A 25,448-nucleotide genomic window follows, 5' to 3' on the forward strand; every position below is an offset into this window, starting at 1 on the left:
GACTGTAAGAAGCGTGTGATGATTTTACAGGACGGTTAGTGGAAGATGAAAAAGGAACCATTCAATGTAGAGAGGTTTCAATTCCATTTTTGATATTTGACATTGCTCTAAATTAAGACGGCGTTCAAAAATATGAATTTTCTGAACTCTTCCCTGGAGTATTCATGAAATATCAGATCTTTATCTGTAGACCTCTGCATGAAAATTATCTTGCTCAAACTCCACATACTGCACCACTTCTCCAGTGAAAATGTGTTGCTATTGGTAACAATGTAGACAGATTGAAGGCATTTCAGTATTTGTTCTCCAACTGGCTGTGCCCAGGAATATGACACCAATGCTGTAAATTATTAAAAATTGCTTTGCATTTGACTCTTCAGAGAGTTTTAATCCTCAAGCAAAAGCTGACCTGTGAAGTGGAAGGCGAATGGCTTTAACTTGATCATAGCAACAGAATAAACATTTCTCTGTTTCTGAAATGTGCACAAGGTATTTGCAGAGATTTTCTGATCTTATCATCTGTCCTGATTTGAAGTTCAAAAGGCAAAAGAGTTGCTGTCAGGAAACCAAGTTATCCACAGCATTGCTGTATTATTGATAGGAATGTCAAAATGAAAGTGTTTGGAGAGTTCAGAATCTGTTGCTTAGTAACCTTCCACAGACCTGAACAACCTATTAGAATGTGCCCAGAATGTCTCATAAAGCATTTTCTTTGATAATCTCATCAGTCAGGTTTCACTAGACTGGAATGAGGTGATCGAAACATAAGTGTTTTACTCACTTGGTAATCAATCAGGCTTAAGTTCTCTCATTGGCAGCCTCATAACTCAATACATCTCCAAAACCTATGCAATAAACTTATTCAGCAAATATTTTCAATCTTTTTGAAATTACTTCTGCCTCCACATGTCTCCAATTTAGCCAGGTTAAGTCTGAACTGCTGTTATTTGCTGATTTTTTAAGAAATACCTTCGAAAGTAAAGATAATGGAATTGTTACTGGTTGTGGCAGATTAAGGATATTGCATTCTGAGTATCTTTGCAAGAGTACAGTGGATTCTGTGTAGAGAGTGAGAACCTCTCCCAACTGGCAACTGAGCTGTTCTTTACCCCCAGTCAGTAGGGAAACTCTGACATATGGGGAACGTCAGCGGTGGTTCCTCTTCTGTTTTCAGCAAATGCTGTGACCCACAAATTGAGAATAGTGGTCTGTAATACCTCAGATTGTGGGTGTCTGCATGTACACTGTCCCAGAGTCCCTATCACTAAGCAAGGCCTTTCAACACCTTAATTGCTTTAACACTCCTCCTTTTAAATCTGTACGCAGTCAATTCATGAAAACCCTTCGCTAGTGGAGAGTTCTAGACATCTCTTTTCCCATTCTCATTTCAACTAGTGTCTTCTCTCTAATGTCAGAGTCATGCGGTCAGCTCCGTCATCATACGTAAATTTGTTTTGCCACGTCTCTCTCAGGGTTCTCTTGAATTGATCTACATTATTCCAGTTATGATTATACAAACTTTTGAACAATCATTATTACTTTGATGACTGTCACCACCATTATTACCATTTCCTTGCCACTCAAATTTTAAATCACACAAGTCAAAACCATCTGGAACTCTGGCTGGCCTTTCTGATCTGCTTCACTTGAGTTTAACAATAGGGTGATGGTATCGTATCTTGCCAAGAAATGTTTTACCACATTACATGACTTGTTGTAGAATGGGTACTGCTATCCCACAACGCCGGATAATTAGACTTGGTCTCACTTCTTGGCTTGGGTAAGATCAATGCTTGCCCATTCTTCCTAAATATACCTTCAGGCATTCTGACAACATAACATCTCAGTTGATCTGTTTCTCTGATGATGATCACTTCTGACTTCCTGTCTCTGATCAGACTTCCTGCCTTGACTGGAAGTTTGACAGATGTTTCGTCTCATGTTTAGAGTTGTACTGCCTCTGCTGCTTTATGCTGTAGCTTTCTCTATTCTTTGCTTTTCCTCTTGTGATCTTGAGAGGTAATCTTTGGCTTAAAGTTTGGCCTCCTTATGTCGTAAAACTGGAACATTAATTTTTTAACTTCCTTCTCTTTAACTATTCCCCCAGTGAGTTATTTAATAGTGTTGCTCTATAGCTGAGTGGAGCTAATTCCCAGTCTGGATTTTTATGCATCAGTTAGCATAGAGCATAGAACGTCATAGCGCAGTACAAGTCTTTCAGCCCTCAATGTTGCGCCAACCTGTGAAATCAATCTGAAGCCCATCTAACCTACACTATTCCATTATCATCCATATGTTTATCCAATGACCATTTAAATGCACTTAAAGTTGGCGAGTCTACTACTATTTCAGGCAGTGTGTTCCGCACCCCTACTACTCTCTGAGTAAACAAACTACCTCTGACCTTTGTCCTATATCTATTACCCTCAATTTAAAGCTATATCTCCGCATGCTAGCCATCACCATCCGAGGAAAAAGACTCTCACTGTCCACCCTATCTAATCCTCTGATCATCTTTTATGTCTCTATTAAGTCACCTCCTAACCTTCTTCTCTCTAACAAAAACAGCCTGAAGGCCCTCAGCCTTTCCTCATAAGACCTTCCCTCCATACCAGGCAACATCCTGGCATATCTCCTTTGCACCTTTTCCAATGCTTCCACATTCTTACTACAATGCGGAGACCAGAATTGCACGCAATACTCCAAGCGAGGCTGCACCAGAGTTTTGTACAGCTGCAACATGTCTCCAAAACTCAATCCAGCTACCAATAAAAGCTAACACACTGTATGCCTTCTTAACAACCTTATCAACCTGGGTGGCAACTTTCAGGGATCTATGTACATGGACATTGAGATTCCTCTGCTTATCCACACTGCCAAGAATCTCACCATTAGCCTAGTACTCTGTATTCCTGTTACTCTTCCAAAGTGAATCACTTCACACTTTTCCACATTAAACTCCATTTGCCATTTCTCAGCCCAGCTCTGCAGCTTCTTTATGTCCATCTGTAACATGCAGCACACTTCTGAACTGTCCACAACTCCACTGAACTTAGTGTCATCCATACATTTACTAACCCATCCTTCTATGCCCTCATCCAGGACATTTCTAAAAATGACAAACAGCAGTGGCCCCAAAATAGATCCTTGTGATACACCATTAGTAAGCGAACTCCAGGATGAATATTTCCAATCAACCACCACTCTCTGTCTTCTTTCATCTTGCCAATTTCAGATCCAAACCGTTAAATCACCATCAATCCCATGCCTCCATATTTTCTGCATAGCCTACTGTATGAACCTTATCAAACACCTTACTGATGAAACACCACATCAACCACTTTACCCTCATCCACCTGTTTGGTCACCTTCTCAAAGAACTCAATAAGATTTGTGAGGTACAACCTACCCTTCACAAAAGTGTGTTGACTATCAATAATCAAATTATTCCTTTCCAGATGATTATAAGTTTTATCTCTTATAATCCTTTCTAACAATGTATCCACAACGGAAATAAGGCTCACAGGTCTATAATTTCCAGGTTTGTCTCTACTCCCCTTCTTGAACAAGGGGACAACATTTATTTTCCTCCAGTCTTCTGGCACTATTCCTGTAGACCATTATGACATAAAGATCATAGCCAAAGGTTCTGCAATCTCCTCCCTAGCTTTCCAGAGAATCCTAGGATAAATCCCAACCGGCCCAAGAGACTTATCTATTTTCACACTTTCCAGAATTGCTAACACCTCCTCCTTATGAACCTCAATCCTCTCTAGCCTAGGTGCCTGCATCTCAGTATTCTCCTCGACAACGTTGTCTTTTTTTTTTGCAATGTGAATACCGACAAAACAGCCTTAACTGCTTGTTCTGACTCTCCAGGATAGAATGGGGAACTTGTCATCCGGTGGATACCGGCCTCCAAAGTGATCTTCCTGAAATCTTCATTCATCAAAATTGAGGTCCATTGGCTGATGCTCATTCCAAGGAATTGTATATTACAACAATCCTGCTTCAGTGCTCTGATCACTGAGCTTCTTGTGGTTTAATGGAGTCCTGCCACTTCAATCATCTTGAATATATCTGACCAGGCCAAATACAACTTCCCCATAAAATTAAACAAATCCATCACTAGACTTTCCCTTGGCTTTTCCCGAAACCTCGATGAAATCATTGGCTCTGTATGGCACATGTTTGGCATGACAAAATGTAATCCTCTATGTCTTTCAAAGTGCCTGGCTATCACACTGATGCATTCTTGCTAAGCACATTGTGATACCAAATCCTTATGGATGTTCTGTAGGATGTCTTTTCATATTGTTTTTTCACCTATCCTTTACAATGGTCCCCTAATTGTCTTACCAATGCACACACCTCCATGGTTCATGTGTAGCAGTCACTTCCACATAAGGAAGGCAATGCGTCCGTACACCAATCGGTGTGTATGAGGCTTTGAAAGTGAAACACTGCTTCTCAACCATCTATATTCAGTTTGGTTCTCAACATTGAAGGGAACAATTCAGAGAATGCTGGAGAAGCTCATCATCGTGGAGAGAGAAACAGAGTTAATGCTGCATCTAGTATGACTCTTCTTCAGATCAAAGTTCCAAAGACAAGTCTTACCAGACTTGGGGCATTAAATCTTTTTCTCTCTCTATAGATATTGCATGACCTGCTGAGTTTCTCCAGCAGTCTCCATGCTAGCACCAGAAGTCCACTATTTGCATTTGGTTTTTGTTTGATAGTTCTCAATTTTATTTTCCTGGTACAATTCATAAGCATGTTGTATCTTCATCTCCAGCTCCTTTTTCATCTGGGGAGCTCTGGGTTTGTTTGGCCCATGTTTGCTTTTTGAGGGAAGATATCTCAATTATGCCTAAACCACCTCTGCTTTGTGGCTGACCTTTTGTTTAGCTGCAGCTTTTTCCACCAACTTTCAGTTCCAATCTAACTGGTTTGGCTCTATTATTGCCGCATTCCCTAATGACAACCCGATAACTAGGGCAGAATGTTGTAAAAACCCATCTGGTTCACTAATGCCCTTTAGGGAAGGAAACTACCATCCTTACCTGGTGTACATGTAACTCCAGACCCACAGCAATGTGGTTGACTCTAACTGCCCTCTGGACAATTAGTGATAGGCAATAAATGCCAGCCTATCCAGTGAAGCCCACTTAAGCTTACCTTTGTACTAATTATGAAAACCTGATATTCTTAGACATAAAATCATATAGCATGAAAACAGGCCCTTTGGTCCAACCAGTCCATGCCAACCATAAATCCAAACTAAACTAGTCTCATGTGCCAGCTCCTGGCCCATATCCCACCAAACCTTACTATTCATGTATTTATCCAAATGTTGTTTAAAAGTTGTAATTGTGCCCACATATACCACTTCCTCAGGAAGCTCATTCCACATGCGAAGCACCCACTGTGTTAAAAATATTCTCCCTCATGTCTTTTTAAAAGCTCTCTCCTTTCACCTTAAAAATGTACCTCTTAGTCTTGAAATCCCCCATTCGAGTCAAAGACACCTACCATTAACCTTATCAAACCCCTCATGTTTTTATAAACCTCTATAATGTCACCCCTCAATCTCCTACACTCCAGTGAAAGTAGTCCCATCCCAGCCGGCCTTTCCATACCCGGCAACATTCTAGTAAATGTCTCCTGAACTTTCTCCAGCTTAGTAATATCCTTCCGATAACTGGGTGACCAGAACTGGACACAGTACTCCAGAGGCTTTTAGATTGCTTTAAGAGTTTACCGTTTTCAAAATTTATGAACTTTGAGACACAGTGCTTAATCCCCTGATTCACTTTGGTAACGTCCATTACAGAGATGGAAAAACAGCAGGGAATTCACCCATTATTCTACTCTCCCTCAACCAGTATCACAAAGAAGGGCTCTGTCAGTCATTCATCCAATTGTTCCTTGTGTGACTTCCTTGTCATAAATTGGCTTGGTCATTTTTCTGTATAACAAGAACATTATTTAATATACATACAGTGCTTTGGAATACTTCTGACATAAATTAGAAGGTGATCAGTGATAAAGGATAAAGGAAACATGGGTGGCATGGTGGCTCAGTGGTTAGCACTGCTGCCTCACAGCATTAGGGACCTGGGTTCAATTCCAGTTTGACTTCCAATTAGGATCCTGAGGAACTCTCTCATTTCAGAAATCACACTGATACCTGCGGAAAGGATTAACAGAGAACTCACTGATATGAGGGGTGCTTATAGAAAATTTACAGGTCCAGTGTAAACATGGGGCATGGGTAGATGGGTGAGTGGATGATTGAGTGAATGGGTAGTGTGGTAGGTTGGATGAGCTAAGTTGTGAATCAGGTCAGGTGGAGGGTAGGTAGTGACAGATTGGTAGATGGGCAGAGTGGGATAGCATGTCAATTGGAGCGGTAGATAGGCAGATTGGATTGCATGTCAATTGGAGCGGTAGATAGGCAGAGTGGGATTGCATGTCAATTGGGGAGGTAGATAATTGGGTCAGTGGGTAGTTGGGTTGGGTGAGGAAGGAAGATCAGAAAGACAGCTAGTCACATTGGGTCATGGTGGGCTATTTAGATGTCAGGTTTAATCAGGTCTAGTCTGGGGTTGTCAAGTTAGGCTAGGAGGTAAAGTCAGACTGGGGGCTCATCAGGTATGGGGGTAGATTGTGCAATTAGAAGTTAATTTGGAAGGACTGGTCAGTTAGTGGGGCAGTTGGTCAGTTGGGCAGTGACAAACCTGGTCAGAAGGACTGGTTGGATCAGAGTGATCCTGTGGTACCAGAAGTTATCAGAATGTCGGGGGAGATAGTTTTCAGAACAGGTTTGGGTTCACCAGTCAGGAGGGGCACGCAAGTAGTCAAGTTAATGTTGGGGATGTCAGCAAGAAATTCCAGTCAGGTAGGGTTTGGAAGGGATTAAGGGTAGTTGGGTGGTTGACGGCATATTTGGTTTGGGTTGGACAGATAACTGGGGGAACCAGAAAATCTAATTGATATGTTAAGGCAGACGTCAAAGGGTTATTGTGAGTGACTCAGGGTTTGGAGATGGTGTGCAGATTCAGTCCCATATTTACCTAAAAGTTAAACCAGCTTCTAATTTATGTGACATTCCCTGATTAGCTGCACAAGTACACAGTGCTGCGGAATGGCATGAAATCTCAAACTCTAGTTCAGAGTCAGAAACCTTTGAGGAAAATCCTTCAGAACAGAGAAATTCCCCATGAGAAGGTCAAACTTCCTGAGAAATTCCCACTTCCTTTCTGTGTGGCCCTAGTACACATTTTGGATTGTGTGCCTGGTCTCTGCCAATTAAAGACCAGGAGATCAAGGCCTCTACTGTAATAAGTAACATTTACAAAGATAATTTGATTGTAAACAGTCATCAATCTCAAAGTAGCTTTAGTTGGCACGATAGCAGCAGTTTCTTAATCATTAATGAAAAACAGAAGTTCTGGAGAAACTTGCATCCCAAATTGAAAAACTTAAGGACTTACAACTGCAATTATCTCTCATTGTTGATACAGTGATTTTCTTGTTAATTGGTGTTTTTGGCCCCTGTTGGGTTCACTGTTCTTCTGTTATCCCTCTGAATTTTGTTTTAATATTCAGCTGTGACTCTCACCATTTGGCTTGGCGTGACACTAACTGCTCCATCACTTGCTGAAATCTGACTTGGCCTCCATATCCTCTCTTCCCAGCTCTGCAATGCTACCTCTTAAAAATAAAACCACCATTCTGCTCTCAAATGAGCTGCCAAGAAAAAAAATTACAGCGTTCCCACTCTATTCCCATTCTATGCTTTTCACACCTTGGTAGTGTGATTCCATTAATTGAAACTGATCCAAACCGTTTAAAAATAAAATTCTGGCCCTGTTTCTCATGCCTTCTGGCTCCCAGCTGTTTAACAATAAAAATGTGGCCCTGTTCCCAGCTGTTTTCCCTGCCAGAAAATGTAATAGCATATAACCTCGCTGCTGGGACACAGCACATCCTCTGACTCATGAGGAGAAGTATCATTGAAGAGCCACTAGTATTCTCTCCAGTGAGAGAAATAGGTCGGTCAATGGATAATGTGAAGCTCATGCAACACTGCCTGGTTTGTGATGCTGCCCAAGACAAATTTCTGCTCGGTGGTGTCTTCTACTGGGTAAGCAGAAAATGTTCAGGGTCACTCAATAGTAAATTTTAGAATTCCCATTTATCAATGTAAAACCTGTCAGGGCTGCTTGGCGTTAGTCAAGCATGCAAAGAGGCAATAACCTGTTCAGTACAGTCATGTGGAATTTAACCGATAATCTCTGGGGAAATAGGAAGGCAAATGATAATGGGAAACGATGAACAAATTTGCTGAGTAACAAAATGCTCCTTACTCTATTATGTTGTCGAATTACCTAGCACCAAAAAAGGTCCATCTTACTGCACAATCCCAGCAATCTTTGCTGTCTTTTGTTTCATGAAGACCCAGAATCTATCAAGGTTCCAATTGAAATCTTTTTCAGAACATCTGACATCCAGGGAAGCTATTCGACAATGGAAAATATGCCACTGAAGATGAAGAAGTGTTATATTTGGGCTCTCAGCAAGTTTATTCACATTACTAAGTATCTCATCAATCACCTACCCAAATAAATATAGGACTGAATAATAATAAAACTAAAAAAAAAGGAAGTAGATTCTAATCAATGGAAAAATAGGCCATCCATTTTACCAAGCTGTCTCAATTCTATTCAATTTAATTCAATTTGTACCATTTACTGAATGGAATAGGAGAAGGAATGAAAGTAACTGCATTTCTTTATCATTTGCACAATCTCAGGAGGTCCTAAAGCACTTTACAGCCAATAAAGCACATTTGAAGATTAGTCAGTGTTGTAACTTAGCAAATGTAAAGGTAAATTCATGAGCAACAAGATGTAGAAACACGAATGTGTTCATGATTTTGATTCAGGAACAGATATTTGTCAGGTACCCCTGGAAGAGTGCCCCTATTCGTCTTTGTTAAAGTCTACAGTATGGCACTGTACAATCACCAAAAAGGGCAGATGTGAATTTTGTTTAATGTCCCATCTGAAAGATGGCATCTCTGAAAATGCAGCACATCCTCACTCTCACATGGGAGTGTCAGCTAGCATTTATGCACTCAAGGTTCTGGGTTGGGACTGAAACCTCAACTTTTTGACTCAAAGGTAAGACTGAGTGAACTCAGACATGACTGCCCTGAAGGAGGCAATGCCATAGGCTTGTTCTAGTTTGAGGACCAGTACCATCCTCTTATACTTTCTCCCCTACACAATATTTTAATGCGTGTTTCTAGCCTAAAGCTTTTCTCACCAAAAACAAAAGCCCCAGTTACAGGTACACTTATTTCATTAAGATTGTACCCTGTCAGAAATCTATATTTTAAGATAATGGCTATTGTATATTTGTGCATTACAATTTTAATCTCACTACATTCAAATGTAACTTCTCCAATTTAACACTTCAAGAACTCTTTCAGGTCACTCCCTCAGCCAGCTCAGATAGAAAAGCTAACTCACGGGAATAGGGATCGCTGCATGTTGTGACAGCCGAGGAAAGGGTGCTATTTGTAATGGGAAGAGCCATTGCTGAGGCCATAACCATCAGTGGGACTGAAGCAATTGAACATTTGCTCATAGCTAACCCTCATCTCATAACTTTTTCTCGTTTATAAGCTGCACATGGTGTACATGTCCACATCCACTTTCCCCCCTCATCCTCTGTTCACCACAAACCTCCCCTTGTTTCATTTCTTCTTTCACATAGAGTCATAGAGATATACAGCATGGAAACAGACCCATGCTGACAAGATATCCTAACCTAATCTAGTTCCATTTGCCAGCACTTGGCCTATATCCCTCTAATCCCTTCCTATGCACATATCCATGCAGATGCCTTTTAAATACTGTAATTGTACCAGCCTCCACCACTTTCTCTGGCATCTCGTTCCATACAAGTACCAGCCTCTGAGTGAAAAAGTTGACCCTTAGGTCTTTTATATATCTTGCCCCTCTCACCCTAAACCTATGTCCTCTAGTTCTGGACTCCCCCACCCCAGGGAAACGACTTTGTCTACTTATCCTATCCATGCCCCGCATGATTTTATAAACCTCTATAAGGTCATCCCTCAGCCTCTGACGTTCCAGGGAAAACAGCTCCAGCCTGTTCAGCCTCTCCCTATAGCTCAAACCCTCCAATCCTGGCAACATCCTTGTAGCTATGAACCTGCACTCCAAGGTCTCTGTGTTCAGCAAAACTCCCCAGGACCTTACTAATAAGTCTATAAGTCCTACTCTGATTTGCTTTTCCAAAATGCAGCATCTAACATTTATCTAAATTAAACTCCATCTGCCACTCCTCAGCCTATTGGCCCATCTGATCGAGATCCCATTGTAATCTGAGGTAATCTTCTTCAGATACCCAAGGAGTGCAACTTGTCCATCCAGTGAACACTAACAGCAAACTGGTGAGAGAGACATAGAACCAACAGCAACCAGATCAAACACTGTGCATATGTTAAAGGACAATCTGCATGGAATGAGAGAATGGGCATGCGTGACTTACTTCCTGGCAGGGGACAAGGTTAGGGCAGGTATCAGTAGCAGTCTGTGCATGGATTCTGCCCACAAAGGACCCAGGCGTACACTTTGGGGGAGCATCCTACAAATAACTGGCAGCCACCAAGATCAATGCAACCTTTCTTATTTATAGTAAGATCTTTGGTAGCAGTTTGAATCTTTTTGTCCTTAACTGCAGCGTTGGGAGAAATTCCAACTCCATGAAGCCACTCTTTCAAAATGGCTGCCTCCACTGGATTGGCATTGGGGGCTAGGCCAGTAATTATTGCTCAGCCCAAATGTCCTTCACAAGCTGGTGAGCAATCTTTTTGGACCGTGACTCCATGTGGTTACGTACAATCACAAAGGGCGGTTAGTAAGAGGTGGTATGGACCAGGCCAGACCCCCTCAAAACATTTCAAGAAGGTAGCCCAGGCCCTAACATTGTTAATTGTTTTTAGCAGGTTGTAGTGGATATTCCAGGAGTGATACAGTAGGCCAAACCACTCAGTTTTAAACAAAACAGAATTTATTTACAGACTACTGAGTGAAACACAAACAAATGAGAACAGAATTTAGAACAACTTAACCCATCTGAAAACCCACTCAACTCTATCGCAACTTAATGATGCTGTTCGAGATACTTGCAACATTCCCATAAACATTCCCTTGGTTAATAAAAAAAGGTCAAATCAAACACAGGTTCTTACAGGACAGAGATGGCAGAGAAAGAGAGGATCAGCACTGAAGTGTTTCCAAGAATCTCCAGCTAAAACCTGACCAGCAGCTTCAAACTGACTGCTTGGTAAAACCAAACCAGAAAAAAACCCTGAACCGGGAGAACTGGCCGCTCCCCTTTCACTGTACAAGTTTTTTTTAAAAGAAGCTTAAAAGCCTTTTCAAGTAGGTATTTCCAGACACATCAGAACCTATACCTTTCCAACCCCTCTCGAAAAAAGGGCAAAATAACCTTGTTAAAGGGGCAGCAATGTCACACAGGGTATTTGAGAATTCCTGGCTCTGTAAAACCTTTATAGGATTTGTGCTTCGTGAATGATCTCCCAAAATGCAATTTTCATAAAGAAGGAGTGAGTGCTATTGATGGACAATTCCAACTGCTTATTGAATGTAATTGTTTTTTTGACTTAGCATGAGGGAGATACTAACAATAAGTGAAATATTTGTTTCAACAAATCAGTGAACACTTTGGTGAAATATTTACTTTTATAGTGAATTTGTTCTTGCAATTTTGTTGTGCGGGATGCTTGTTTAGTATCAATGAGAATGTGCTTATTTTTAGTTGTGACATCAACAATCGAGGGGTACCATTATTTCTGTCACGATGGCTCCAGATTAATGATTATGATGGATAATAGGTGAGTTGGCATGGAGAAGGCAATGATAGGTGGGAGATGAGTTGGCACAGAGCCATCAGAGATATAAGCCATAGGATGATTGGGGCCATATGGGGTGTAGGTGGCCATGGAGATGTATTCATAGATTAGCATATGGATAATGAGAGATGGGTAGATGGGCATCAAGTAATGCAAGGATATATGGGAACATGAGGTGGCTGGGGGTGGGGTGGCCAGGGAGGGAGAACCACAGAGTATGAGGGGATTGACAGTATAAGAGCAGAAGCTTTTGCTTTCATCTTTGTTTTTGGATTTTGCTTACAGCACCCAAGGCCCAGACTGCCTTAGGAAATTACAGGCTATTCCCCGGTTGCTTGACCTGACTGGCAATCTAGCCCAGCCCTTCTGACTGAAAATCCAGTGGAGTTGACCATTTTTAAAAGATTGGCCTCATGGAGCTGGAATTTCTCCTAACTCAGCACCCCCAGACAAGGGGATTCAAATTGCCACCACAGACCTCACTATAAAAAAAAAAGAGGTTACATGGTACACAAATAATCATGCTGTCATACTTCAAGGCATTGACTTGTGGAATAAAAGGTTTTCCGAACCAAATTGATTACAATTTCACTTCAAGATGAATGAGTTACAATTTCTCCTTTAAAAGTAATAAAGAAATTTGGCTCTAAAATATGTACAAAATGATCAAATTAAGTCCCAATACAAGTTATGAAGCGTATTTGTTGAAATGAATGACCTTTTCATTGCCTGTTTTTTTTCCCCATAAAAGCAAATATTCAGATTTTTTGTGCCCCGGAGAGGCAGCATGTTGGTTCAGTGGTTCGCGCTGTTGCCTCACAGTGCCAGGGAATTGGGTTCGATTCCACCTTTGGGTGACTCTCTCAGTGGAGTTTGCACATACTCCCTGTATCTGTGTGGGTTTCCTCTAATTTCCTCCCATGATCCAAAGATGCATGCTATAGTGTGCAGGCTAGTTGGATTAGCCTAGGGAAATACAGGGTTATCGAGACAGGGTATGGGGATGGGATGATCTTCGGAGGGTTGATGCGAACTGAATGGCCTCTTTCTGCACTATAGGGATTCTATGAACAAAAGCCACCCCCACCCTCCTCTAGCTTATCTCTCCACGCTTCAGGCTCTCTGCCTTTATTCCTAATGAAGGGTGTTTGCCCGAAATGTCGATTTCGCTGCTCCTTGGATGCTGCCTGAACTGCTGTGCTCTTCCTGCACCACTAATCCAGAAAAAGGGTCATCTGTTAAGGGAGTACACAATGTGTAAAAGAAACATCAGCTCATTTTCTTTAAAGGATCTCCAAAAGAATTCAATCCAGAAATTACAGCTTCAAAGGAAGGAGGTTTGTCAACCTATAGTCACAAAAGGGGTCAGATTTATCCCAATGATAACTTTAACAAACAATTAAGGATGTGGCCAGGATTTGGAGGGTTTGAGCTTTAGGGAAGGCTGAATGGTCTTATAGATATTTATAAAATCATGAGGGGCATATTTAGGGTAAATAGACAAGTTCTTCTCCCTCGGTTCAGGGGGATCCAGAAGTAGAGGGCATTGGTTCAGGGTAAGAGGGGGAAAATTTAAAAGGGATCTAAGAGGCAACTTTTTCACACACAGAGTGGTGCGTGTGTGGAATGAGCTGCCAGAGGAAGCGTTGGAAGCTGGTACAAATACATTTATAAGGCAGCTGAATGGGTATATGAATAGGAAGGGTTTAGAGGGACATGGGCCAAGTGCTGGCAAATGGGACTGGATTAGTTTAGGACATCTGGGCAGCATGGACAAGTTGGACCAAAGGATTCATTTCCATGTTATACATCTCTATTATTCTATGACTCAATGAGTACAAATCAAAAATATTGGGCATGACATACGAGTTTAATAGCTGCAATTGTGCTGAAAGTTTTAATTGCCCAGACTGCATTGCTTATTTGATTTTTTGAAAATTTAGGTCTCATTAATTGCTAGAAGTCTTTCCTGAATTGATATAATCTATTCAGTTGATCAGAGTGCACTGAAGATACTATAGCTGTCTAAAGACGGCTGTGATTTGGAGATTCCGGTGTTGGACTGGGTTGGACAAAGTTAAAAATCACACAACACCAGGTTATAATCCGACAGGTTTATTTGGAAGCACTAGCTTTCGGAGCATTGCTCCTTCATCAGGTGGTTGCGGAGTATAAGCTGATGAAGGAGCAGCGCTCCAAAAATGAGTGCTTCCAAATAAACCTGTTGGACTATAACCTGGTGTTGTGTGATTTTTAGCTTAAAGACAACTAAGTATTGGGGCAACAACATGTGCCCCAATTATATGCAGTAAAATAACTTTGTCTGCTTGGTCATATCTTAATACAAATTTTATAATAATTTGCACCTTTTGTAGGGAGAGGAAACTTACTGAAATTAGATTGTGTTAATTTGTTACACGGAAACAATGAATGAGGCAGATACATGCTTAAAATCACAAATTCACCTGAATTATTTGCTCAATTTCAGTTAGGTTGGATTTACACCTGTTTTGATAGATTTTACATAAACTAGCTTGAGATGCCAACCTACAGTCAAATCTGAGACTTCAAGTCAAGCACTCCAGACATTTGGGCATAATTTAGGTTTACTCTCAGGCTGGAGGCAACACTGCTCAAGGCTGGCATTTGTCACTGATCTGTTGTTATTCTTAGAAGGTGGTGATGAACCATTTTCTTCAATTGCTGCAGTTTGCTACATAAACCCGCACAATGTTGCTCAGGAAGACATTCCAGGATTTTGACTTAGCATCAACCTACATCCAAAGAGACTTGGAAGTGAACTCAGAGGTGATGGCAATCCCAAGCAGTTCATGACACTCTAAATATGGTGAAGTAATGAATTTAAGAGATGCTGTTAAGGAAATCTTAGAATACCTACATGTGTGAAAGCTGGCCATTTGACCCATCAACTCTACACTGACCCTCTGAAGAACATCTCACCCAGACTCCATGTTGTCCCTCTAACCCTGCATTTCCCATGGCTAATCCACTGCCTACACATCCTTGGACACTATGTGCAATTTAACATGGTCAGTCCACCTAACCTGCAAACCTTTGGTCTGTGGGAGGAAACCGAAGCACCTAGAGGAAACCCAATGCAAGCATGGGGAGAATGTGCAAATTCCATACACAGATAATCATCCATGCCTGGAATAGAACCCAGGTCCCTGGCACTGTGAGGCAGCAGTGCTAACAATTGAGCCACCATGCCACCCTAAATCTTGGCAAGTTAGTATAACTCAAACACACTTTAGTCACAGCATACCAGTGGTGAGGTGGACGCTTAGGGAACAGAATGAAGTGTTTGTTGGTCTTGAGTTCCTTGAATGTTGCAGGCGTACTTATCCAGGCCTGTGTAGAGGTTTACCCTGATCCAGTTTTATTGAGTGTTAATAGAGATTTTCTGTCCAATCCATTCCCAATAGCCATGGCATTCCACTTGTTCAGTGGGTGATAAATGGCCTTCTCTCAGGCCTCTAATGATTCCAATTCAGCAAACTCTTACTCACAAGGGCAATTGCTACCGTGATGTCAACAACAGTCACTTACTTGGATTTCAGCTTATGTCTACATTTGAAACAAAGTTGTGATGGAGTCTTAAGCCAAATACTCCTTGCAGAACCAAAACTGAGCATCAGTCATGAGTGTGGTACGATGTTGATGACACCTTCCAGCACTTTGCTGATGCTGAGACGAGGATGGTAGGGTAGTATTGTATTGTTCTTGTCACGGCTCTTAGCCTTGAGTAGCAAGCACTTAGGCAGGCAAATGGTATACTGCCCTTCATTGGAAGAGGATTTGTGTTCAGCAGTAGGGATGTCTTATTGCAGCTATGCAGGGCGTTGGTAAGACTACACCTAGAATATTGTGTGCAGTTTTGATTTCCCTACTTAAGAAGTGTTATACATGTCACAGATGGAGTGCAACAGAGGTTCACTATGCTGATACTAGGCATGGCAGAAGAGAGATTGATTTGACTGGGTCTGTATTCACTAGAGTTTAAGAGGATGAGAGGGGACCTGATTGAAACATATACAATTCTAACAGGGCTGGACATCTTAGAAAGAGGCAGAATGTTTTCCCTTGTTGGGGAGTCTGGAACCAGGGATACAATCTCAGAATATGAGATCGACCACTTTGGACTGAGGTGAGGAAACATTTCTACTCTCAAAGTGAACCTGTAGAATTCTGTATTGAAAAAGGCTTTGGAGGCCAAATCACTGAATATATTCAAGAAGGCGGTAGATCAACTTTAGATAAGGCATCAAGACTCAAAGGGCTAAACCCTGCTTCTAGTTTCTATGCGTCCATATCAAGTACAATCAGACATTATTTAATGTCGTAGCAGTGAGAATTAAATTGATTAAAGACTGGCAACAAGTGATGGTGGGGCTTCGGGGGGAAGGCCAGGAGGCCTTCTCAGTACTTCTGCATGGCTGAAGATGGCATGTTTTAGGCTCCTCCCTTGTTGAGGATGGGCTTTTCATATGTTCATTGGCTGCTTAATTGCCCATCTCCATTCAGGACTTCATTAGCTCTCTCTATATCATACTGCTTTTGGTGTTTAACGTGTATCCAATTTTATGGGTGAGCACCACAAAGTTAGCCAACAGCAACAAAACACATCCAAGTTTCAAATCGTGCAATCTAAACACATAGTTACATCCTCTCATCAATGTCTGTCTAAAAAAAACTCTTTGGCATGATAATAGAAATACAGATCACTTACTTTTAACTTAGCTTTTTGTCAGCTATTTTCATTTGGGTTAGTCTCAAATTTTTGTTTACCTACACACCTGTGAAGCTCCTTGTTAAATTAGAGGGGCCAGATAAATGCCAGTCATTGTTATTTGTATAAATGTAAAGCTGTATTGGAATTTCATTTCCCTTCAAGGTAAATGCAAAATGTACTGGAATCATTAGGCAAACATCCTCTAACATATGCCCAAAAAACAACTACTTAACTGTACTGTGAGGTAAATGCAGGAAGCAGAAGCTCAGGCTATACTTATGGGAAAATTGGAAAAAGTCATTGCATGAAACACAAGGCAACTCTTAGATGCTTATGCAATAGGCTTAATTGGCAGGCTGAGGGTAAACAGTTTGCCACCCACTCAGCAAGTGCCATGGCTGTGAGATGGAAATTGATTGAACAGGAAATAGTATCTCTATTATAATTTCTGTATCTGGGTATAATAAGTGGTTCCTGTCTTTTAATGTTTTAACTAACAGAAAATAATGAGCAGAAATTCTTCAGAAGAAGAAATACAAAGATTCATACTGTGCTGGTGAGGTTAATGTTAAAATCCAATTGTTTCATAACAGAGCCATAAATAATGACATCTAGAATATGCTTGTTGAGGAATAATCCTGGTACCCTGCAGTGTGACACAGGTCTTCATGTAGGTAATCTGCAAAATGCAGGACCTTTATCAGTGTTGTGCAATTGAAACATATGCCTCAAGCAAGATTTCAAACTTTATTGTATTCCATTTACCATAATTAGTAAAACAATACTGTCTCAAAACTGTGAAAAAAAACAAGATTAATATTGACAGCTCATTGTAACTCTAGGATTTGTAAATTAGGTTTTGCGAGCATGTTAATGACTTCAAGACTGTTGATCTGACTTTAATTAAGAAACAATCCTGAGCTGCGTTTGATTGATGTGTTTAATATTTACTGAATATTGTTTACAAGGGAGTTAGAATAATAACTGCAGGATTGTAATTTAAAAAAAAATAAAAATTATGTTTCTCCAGTTGGCTGCAATATATGTCTCATTGCATAACAAACCTATTTTATGGATTTAATTACTTCAGGTTTCTGGCGTTTTGTAGTCCGTAACTTCATGTTTCTCATCAGGGCTATCTAAATTCATACTCCGAACTAAGAATATTATATGACTTTTCTTATGAAATCTGAACTATAATGTGAGCCACATTGCAAATTCATGCAAAATGAATCACATTGAGTCCAAACTGGGCTCAGTCCTTACAAACAACTTTAGGGTTCATTTGAAACATTTGATTCCAATGGAGCAGTAATTTAAATATGAAAGATTACAGAACAATTCTGTCATAGCTTTTAGGATCACATTTGTTTTAGTATGAAATTTCCAAGAAATTCAGCATTCACTAAGAATAGTGGGTTTCTGATGTAAAAGAAAACTAAAATAATCTATTCAGAGTAGTTTCTATAACAGGTCTTGAGTGCAAGTATGATCTCAATGAGCTAGCTGCAATTCCTCATACAATTCTCCTAATATTTTTCTGTTCCATAAGTAGATAACTAGTACCTCTAGAATAAATATTATATCCCTGAAAAGTCTACTATTTTATGAAATGCAAAGGAATCAGACTATGGTGGGTACACAAATATTCATTTAACGTAAAACATTTTCCCTCAGTTTATTGCCTCCTCTCCTAAAGGGAATAGCATATTGGAATGAGGTTTCAAGCACCCATTAACATTTTATCGAGGTGTCATTTTTATTGATGCAGTAAGCATTGACAGTGATTCTAAAAATGGCACCATTATTAGACTTGAAGTTGTCCTTTTCCTGATCTTTGCTGCAAGGATCATCAATAGGAATCAAAGTCAGGAAACTTGCCTAAATCACTCCCTTCCTTAATAAAAAAAATCTGACCGAAGTAACACTACTTAAAAGTATACCTAATCCAAACAATCAAATTCAAGTAATAAAACACTTGATCTCCCTCAAAATATTTAAGTTAAACAACCTGGAAGCTGACATAGTTTGGACCAATTCACAAACCTGCCATTGGCATAACAGGAGCATTTTGTGTTTGCAATGAACTTAAATGTCTCATGCTAACCAACATGTTAATTAGGTTTCAGATCACATTATAGCAAATAGTACCCCAGAATATTTTGACAAAACCAAAAACTATTTGTAAAAATTACATTCTGTCTAAGCAATTTCATCTTATATTCAGATATAACATTAGTCATTCTATAAGCTAACACTGAATTGCAAATTGGTTAGAAATAAACAAATATTACAAATTCCTTGTCTAGGATGAACCTGATTCAAATCTAATATTTCTTGATAAATTAGTAATATATTAATAACAGCACAATAAAGTACAGTTGGGAGCTTCTCACCTTTGGAAGTGAAGCTCGAGAGCCAGAACTCTGTGTAGTCATTGTCAGCACTGTCGTGATACCCAGTGCTACTCTTGCTGGAGCTGCATCCATGTTAATCCAGAATGAAACCCAGGACAAAATGACAATCAGCAGACTTGGAATGTACATCTGGATTAAATAGTAACCCATCTGTCTTTCCAAAAGGAACTTCACTTCAATGCAGGTAAATTTCCCTGTTAAAAGAAAATTACAGGATCATTGAGATAGACTTGTTACACTCCTTTAAAGCTTTAGAATATTTGTAGCAGCATACTAAGCTGCCATTACATCCCACCTTACTCATACTTCATGAATGTATTGTCAAGAGAATTTAGTCTGATTTGGTTTAGTGTGCTTTTTGTTTAAATACAAAACTCAAGTACAGATAGAAGAAAAGGCAAATATTCTGTCATTAGAAGTAATACAATTGAAGATAAAAAAGTAAATTATTATAACCTCAGCTCATTTTCTTAGTTGCCTGAAGTTCAAAATGCTAATTGTTCATGACTCATCGCTGAGTATGAGTTAATGCTTGAGGCAAGATTACTTAGCTAGTTATCTTGATATAAACAGGAGACCAGCACTTGGTGCAATCCAAAACAACTACACAGCATTATTCTTCTACTCAGCACACAGGCTACAGTGCTTAATGAGAATGTTACTGCATGAGTAAGCCAAAAATTATGGGTCAGACTTTCAAAGTGCTTTTGGGAATCTGTCATTTGGATGAATGATGCAGCACCTGAACTGCAATGCACTTAGAACAACATAGTGCAGAACAGGCCCTTCGGCCCTCGATGTTGTGCCAACCTGTGAAATATTCTCAGCTTGTCCCCCTAGACTATCCCAAAATCATCCATGTGCTTGACTAAGCATTTGTGATGTAATTGATAAATTTACCTAATCTGACTAGTCAGGAGGCAAACAAAATACCGAATTAGTGATGCCAAGCATCTCCAGGAGGTGGGAGTTTCCTGACTGGCACCATTGACAAAAACAAGATAAGCCAATTTGAGATGTGTCAGCATTTTACAGAAAGGAGCTCCTTAGAGGACCAGGAGAGCACATTGTGGTGAAAGAGGCCATACAAGTGGATTACAGTAGAGAGCTGGAATTGTAAAGAACAAAGGTTCCCCTTAAATAAATGGAAAGAAAATTTCTGAAAACCTTGCAGCTAACCCAGCAGCAGTGTAGTTTCATGCACCAGACTGTTGAGGTTCACCAAATTAAAGGTTCAATACTGCAACTGCAAACATATAGGCCCCTTAACAAGCTCATTAATGCACTTCATAAAATGGTAACTGGCAGTGACCAGATTGCTTGAAAATTTAAATCCCTCCCAGAGACATTGGAGTTCTGAGATCTCTGGGACTGTAGTTTTTAATCATAGCTTAACTGAACTGAAAACAGATGTCGTTGAAACTTTTTTTCCTTTTACCCATATGAGGGCCGCATTTCAAAGGGAACAACAGTTCTTACTGTGTAAGGAAAGGTTCCTGATTAGTTGAGATATCAATTCCCATTGGTCAATGTGTTTCTATGGGGATTGCACTAAGGAATTATCGGCCTCTTTCCCCTACAAGATTTTGTTTTATACATAAAAATAAGCATCAAACTTGGAATGTTCCTTTTTCCTACAGCTCCTAAGTGCATAAAGTCATTCTGAGGTCAAAATTTAGCTTATCATAAATTAATATTAAAATCTTAGTACACATTTGGTTTTATTCAGCAAGTATTGTCTAATCATAGAACCACATCTAATGTTAGGCATTACATACTGAGTTTTGCAAGAGTAGGTTGGTTAAATATGATCAATACTTTGCCTGTTGTGAACAGTTCATGGGATGTGCAGTTAGAGTCAGAGAGCCATAGAAACAGACCCTTCGGTCCAACTCATTCATGATGACCAGTTTTCCTAAACTAATCTAGTCTCATTTACCAGCACTTGGCTCATATTCCACTAAACCCTTTCTATTCATGTACCCATCAGATGCCTTTTAAATACTAAAATTGTACCAGCCTCCATCATTTTCTCTAGTAGCTCATTCCATACATGCGCCAGTCTCTGCATTAAAAAGTTGCCTGTTGGCTCCCTTTTAAATCTTTCCCCACTCATTTTGAATGTATGCCCTCTAGTTTTAGATCCCCCCAATCTCAGGGAAAAGACCTTGTCTATTTACCCTGATTCCCTTTGAATCCTTGTAAATCTTTTCTGAACTCTTTCAAGTTTCACAACATCCTTCCTATACTAGGGACATTAGAACTGAATGCAGTATTCCAATAGTGGCCTAAGGCCTAACCAATGTCCTGTACAGCCGTAACATGACCTCCCAAATCCTGTACTCAATGCACTGACCAATAAAGGAAAGCATACCAAATGTCTTCTTCACTAACCTATCTCCCTGTGACTTCACTTTCAAGGAACTATGAACCTGCACTCCAAGGTATCTGTTCAGCAATACTCCCCAGGGCCTTACCATTGAGTTTGATAAGTTGTGTTTGTGATTGTGACACAGTCTTCAAACTTGGCATCCTATTATCACTGAAATTCATTCACTGCATACTGTTTGTGTCATTAGACAGAATATATTTTTTGATCTGATGGCAGCATTCTGCTGGTTCAGAATACCACTCATGTTGCTACTGCACAGTGGCTGCGAGAAATGGCTGGCTTCACCTTCTGCTCATTTTTGTATAAGCAACTTTCCCTTTTAGTTAATCTCCTTCATAATTTTGCACAATATAGGAGTGAGGAATAATCTTATCAGAGTAACTAATATCCCACAGGATAAAATCAGCACAGTTTTGTGTAAGATATGTTTTGCTAGGTTTATTAAAGTGACCATCATATACACCATGATTATTTACAATTAATTATTTGCCATACACCCAGGTTGACTATCAATTGCTGTATTAATATTGTTATCCTGTAGGCTGTGGTGCAACTCCCTCAAACCTAAGGGATTCAACAGTTCATTTGGAAAATAATGATATTTTTCCACCTATGTCCTGAACTTTTGTAATATTTAGTAGGTTATGGAACCTTCCTGTCAGTGAGTGTGGATAAGGAATTTGACTGTGCATCTGATCAGTGTTAAAGGAAACCTCTGATTCTGGTCAGCAGTGAACTCAATAAACTCAAACAAATACTGGCACAATACTGCCATTCACCTGCTCCTGACAAGCTGTACCACCAACATTAGCCATAACATACAGGGTGGCATGGTGGCTCAGTGGTTAGTGCTGCTGCCTCACAGCATCAGGGAATCAGGTTCAATCCCAACCTCAGGCAACTGTCCGTGTGAAGTTTGCACACTGTCTCTGTGTCTGTGTGGGTTTCCTCCCACAATCCAAAGGAAGTGCAGGTTAGGTGAATTGGCTGTGCTAAACTGACCATAGTGTTCAGGAATGTGCTGTTAGTTAGGGTTAAATGTAGAGTAATAGGGTAAGGGAATGGGTCTGGGTGGGTGCTCTTCAGAGGGTTGGTGTGAACATTTGGGCCGAATGGCCTGTTTCCACTCTGTAGGGATTCTAAGATACATACAAAATGGGAAAGATACCACTATATTGAACTGGCATGTTGAGGTTGGATTTTTAAGCTAGTTTTGTCCTTTTTTAAAAGGAATAAATATATGACTGTATTTTTCTCTCATTAATTTTGTTTGCTGAAACGATATACATGTCACAGAGGGGATCTGATTGAGAGGAAAATCAGCATCAAGTTCTCCGTTGGGTTCCTTGAACAGGCAATGAGTGCCTTTGAATGAGGAAACTTATCAGCCACATCCTGACAACCCACAAGGTAATATGACAAGAGTTTGTTTGCTGTGTTTCCGATCAAATAAGCCTGTTCCCTGCTCACTGCTGCATTAACACCAGTGATAGCAGGATTCTGCCCTAAGGAGGGTATTAATTGCCTACTTCATCATCTCAATTGGTTGTGGAAAGAGGGATGGGGGAGAGTCAAGAAGACCTTTCCATTCCGGATGGAGCTGGTAAGGTGGCAGGTTCCCCATACAGTATCATTGCACCCGATTAAATGCCTTGCCACCAAACTAACCACACAAGCAGCACACAAGAGTCTACCCAATGCGATGTACACTTTTCCTAGGATTTGGATGTCACTGGCTAGGCTAACATCATTGCCCATCCTCAATTTCCGAAGAGAAGCTATTGATGAACCATCCACTTGAACTGCTTCAGTCCTTGGTGATATTTTGACACTGTGTTCAATTATGAGTTACAATTCATACTGGACTCAAACTGCTTTTCTCTCCATAGATATTGCCAGGCATGCTGAGTTTCTCCAGCACTTTGTTTTTATTTCCAATTTCTAGAATATGCATTATTTTGCTTTCGTTTTTGAACATAAGAGAGCAGTACTGACACCAATATATTTATATAGTTGTTATTAACCCTGAGGCTTCAGTTACCATGTCATTTTAAGAGCCCATTCTAACCTACTTCCTTCACGGTGGCAAGTAGAGTAATTTTTCCAAGTCAATTCCTCTGATGATGTTGAATAGAGGAGAGGTGCAGTGAACTAATGTCACAGTATCAGTTCTGTCAGAGTCAATGAGCTACAACACACACAGAGGAGTTCTGGGACAGCACTGAGCATTCTGCTCAGGCCTGGTTGAGCTTTGCTCTTCAGGCAATTTAGAAGATGCTTGTTTACCTGGTGTAATCAGATGTGCTTAAAGCAATGAAAAAGGGATTTAAGATGCACCTGAGTAAACAGCTAGGGAGTTTCATACTGCCAGCATACTATACTCAAAGTACCACTGTCACATAGTAACTGTTTCAAACACATGTAATGAAGAGTTCCTAAAACATCTACTAAGGGCTTCAGTGTAGGTAAACACCATATGTTTCCTCATAGCAACGTAACCAGGTAAAACCTCATGCTGAATAACCAAAGGAATAATGCCTTTGGGTGACTATAATCTTATTAAAAGAGGTGGGTGTTGCATTTTGTCTCATGATCAGTGTCTCAGTAAACCTTAAAGAGGAACAGTATGTTAGTATACCCTTAAGTGATATGTACATGATGACATCATTGTATGTGACCTGATGGTATAAGGTCTCCGACTCCATCTTATTTGTGACCATTTGAAGCATTCTTCTCAACTGGAGTCTAATTGCTCGTCTTTAGCCTGTGAATGCAATGTTTGTACATAATAACCAGCTGCCATGAACAATTTTGTTGAGTTTTTTTAATGCACAGTTTCATGTTATGAGGGATAGCATAAGTATTGCGCGTTAGGTAAAATATCCTGCTAGAGGCAACATTCATAGCTGTGCATTTTTAAGAAGCTTTGAAAAGGGCAAGTGAAATAACTGCACAGAGGCTGGTATCCCGTCACCAAGTCACCCTTTATTTAAGTGCGCACAGTATATTGGCTTTGGCCAGCCAGCTCACAGTCAGTCCTTGAAGTGAGCAGTCTCTGAATCCCCTGTTTAATTATGTCAGCCAAGGCTCCCTGATTGGCTCAGGTTAACAACCTTAATCAGGTTTTTGGGATACTGTTTCTGAGATAGGTAGGACCATAGCCTTGAAAGGGTTTGAATCCAAGGTTGGGAATTTCCAAATTGAGGTGCTGGTGGATCAGAAGTCAGAAAAGACAGGGGTGAAGAATGATCACAAAGACTTGCTGTCCATTGAATCTCGAGAAACCTGTAAATATTCCCAGCTTCCCATGCCCATATTGGGAGAAAGTGCCAACAAAGATGGGGTCTTCTTGGTCTGGGGTGGGAGGTGTAGTGCTCACTGTAATTCAAATAGCCATTTGGGGACAGACACAGGAGCTGCCATTTGCTAAGGCAAGCTGTTTACTATGTCACCTCAGTGATGTGGGACTTCATTCCAATTCCAATTTAAGACCTAAGGCCCAATAGTCCTCACTCTCACATTTGGTCAACCCCAGATTTTGCCAATGTCATCTTATGACCTCCATGATCTATCCACTCCACCATAGTGCCTCACAATGTCCCTCTGATACTTCCATTCCCAATTATCCATTATATGTAAAACATTAGTGATCTAGACAAAGGAACTGAGGGCAGTGTTGTTAAGTTTGTAGGTGACACAAATATAGGTGCAGGGACATGTAGTGCTGCAGAAGCAGGAGGGCTGCAGAAAGACTTGGACAGACTAGGAGATAGGACAAAGGAGTGGCAGATGTAATACAATGTGAGAAATTATAAGGTTTTGAATTCGGTAGCAAGAATCGAGATGGAGACCATTTTCTAAACAGGGAAAGACTTCAGAAATCTGAAAAACAAAGGGATTAGCAGTCCGAGC

The 25,448-nt window shown here is 40.3% G+C and overlaps 1 protein-coding gene across 5 annotated transcripts in view; it reads right to left on the reverse strand.

Moving 5' to 3' along the window:
- The window catches only part of glra2 (glycine receptor, alpha 2), a 189,584-nt gene that overhangs the window by 53,907 nt on the left and 110,229 nt on the right, over positions 1 to 25,448 (reverse strand). For all 5 annotated transcript variants that reach the window (XM_043700569.1, XM_043700568.1, XM_043700572.1 and 2 more), the window contains one exon: positions 19,124 to 19,338. In XM_043700569.1, coding sequence (XP_043556504.1) covers positions 19,124 to 19,338 — 215 coding nt within the window. The remainder of the gene's footprint in view (positions 1 to 19,123; positions 19,339 to 25,448) is intronic.

This window comes from Chiloscyllium plagiosum, chromosome 12 (genome assembly GCF_004010195.1).
Source record: "Chiloscyllium plagiosum isolate BGI_BamShark_2017 chromosome 12, ASM401019v2, whole genome shotgun sequence".
In the NCBI taxonomy this organism is placed as follows: Eukaryota; Metazoa; Chordata; class Chondrichthyes; order Orectolobiformes; family Hemiscylliidae; genus Chiloscyllium; species Chiloscyllium plagiosum.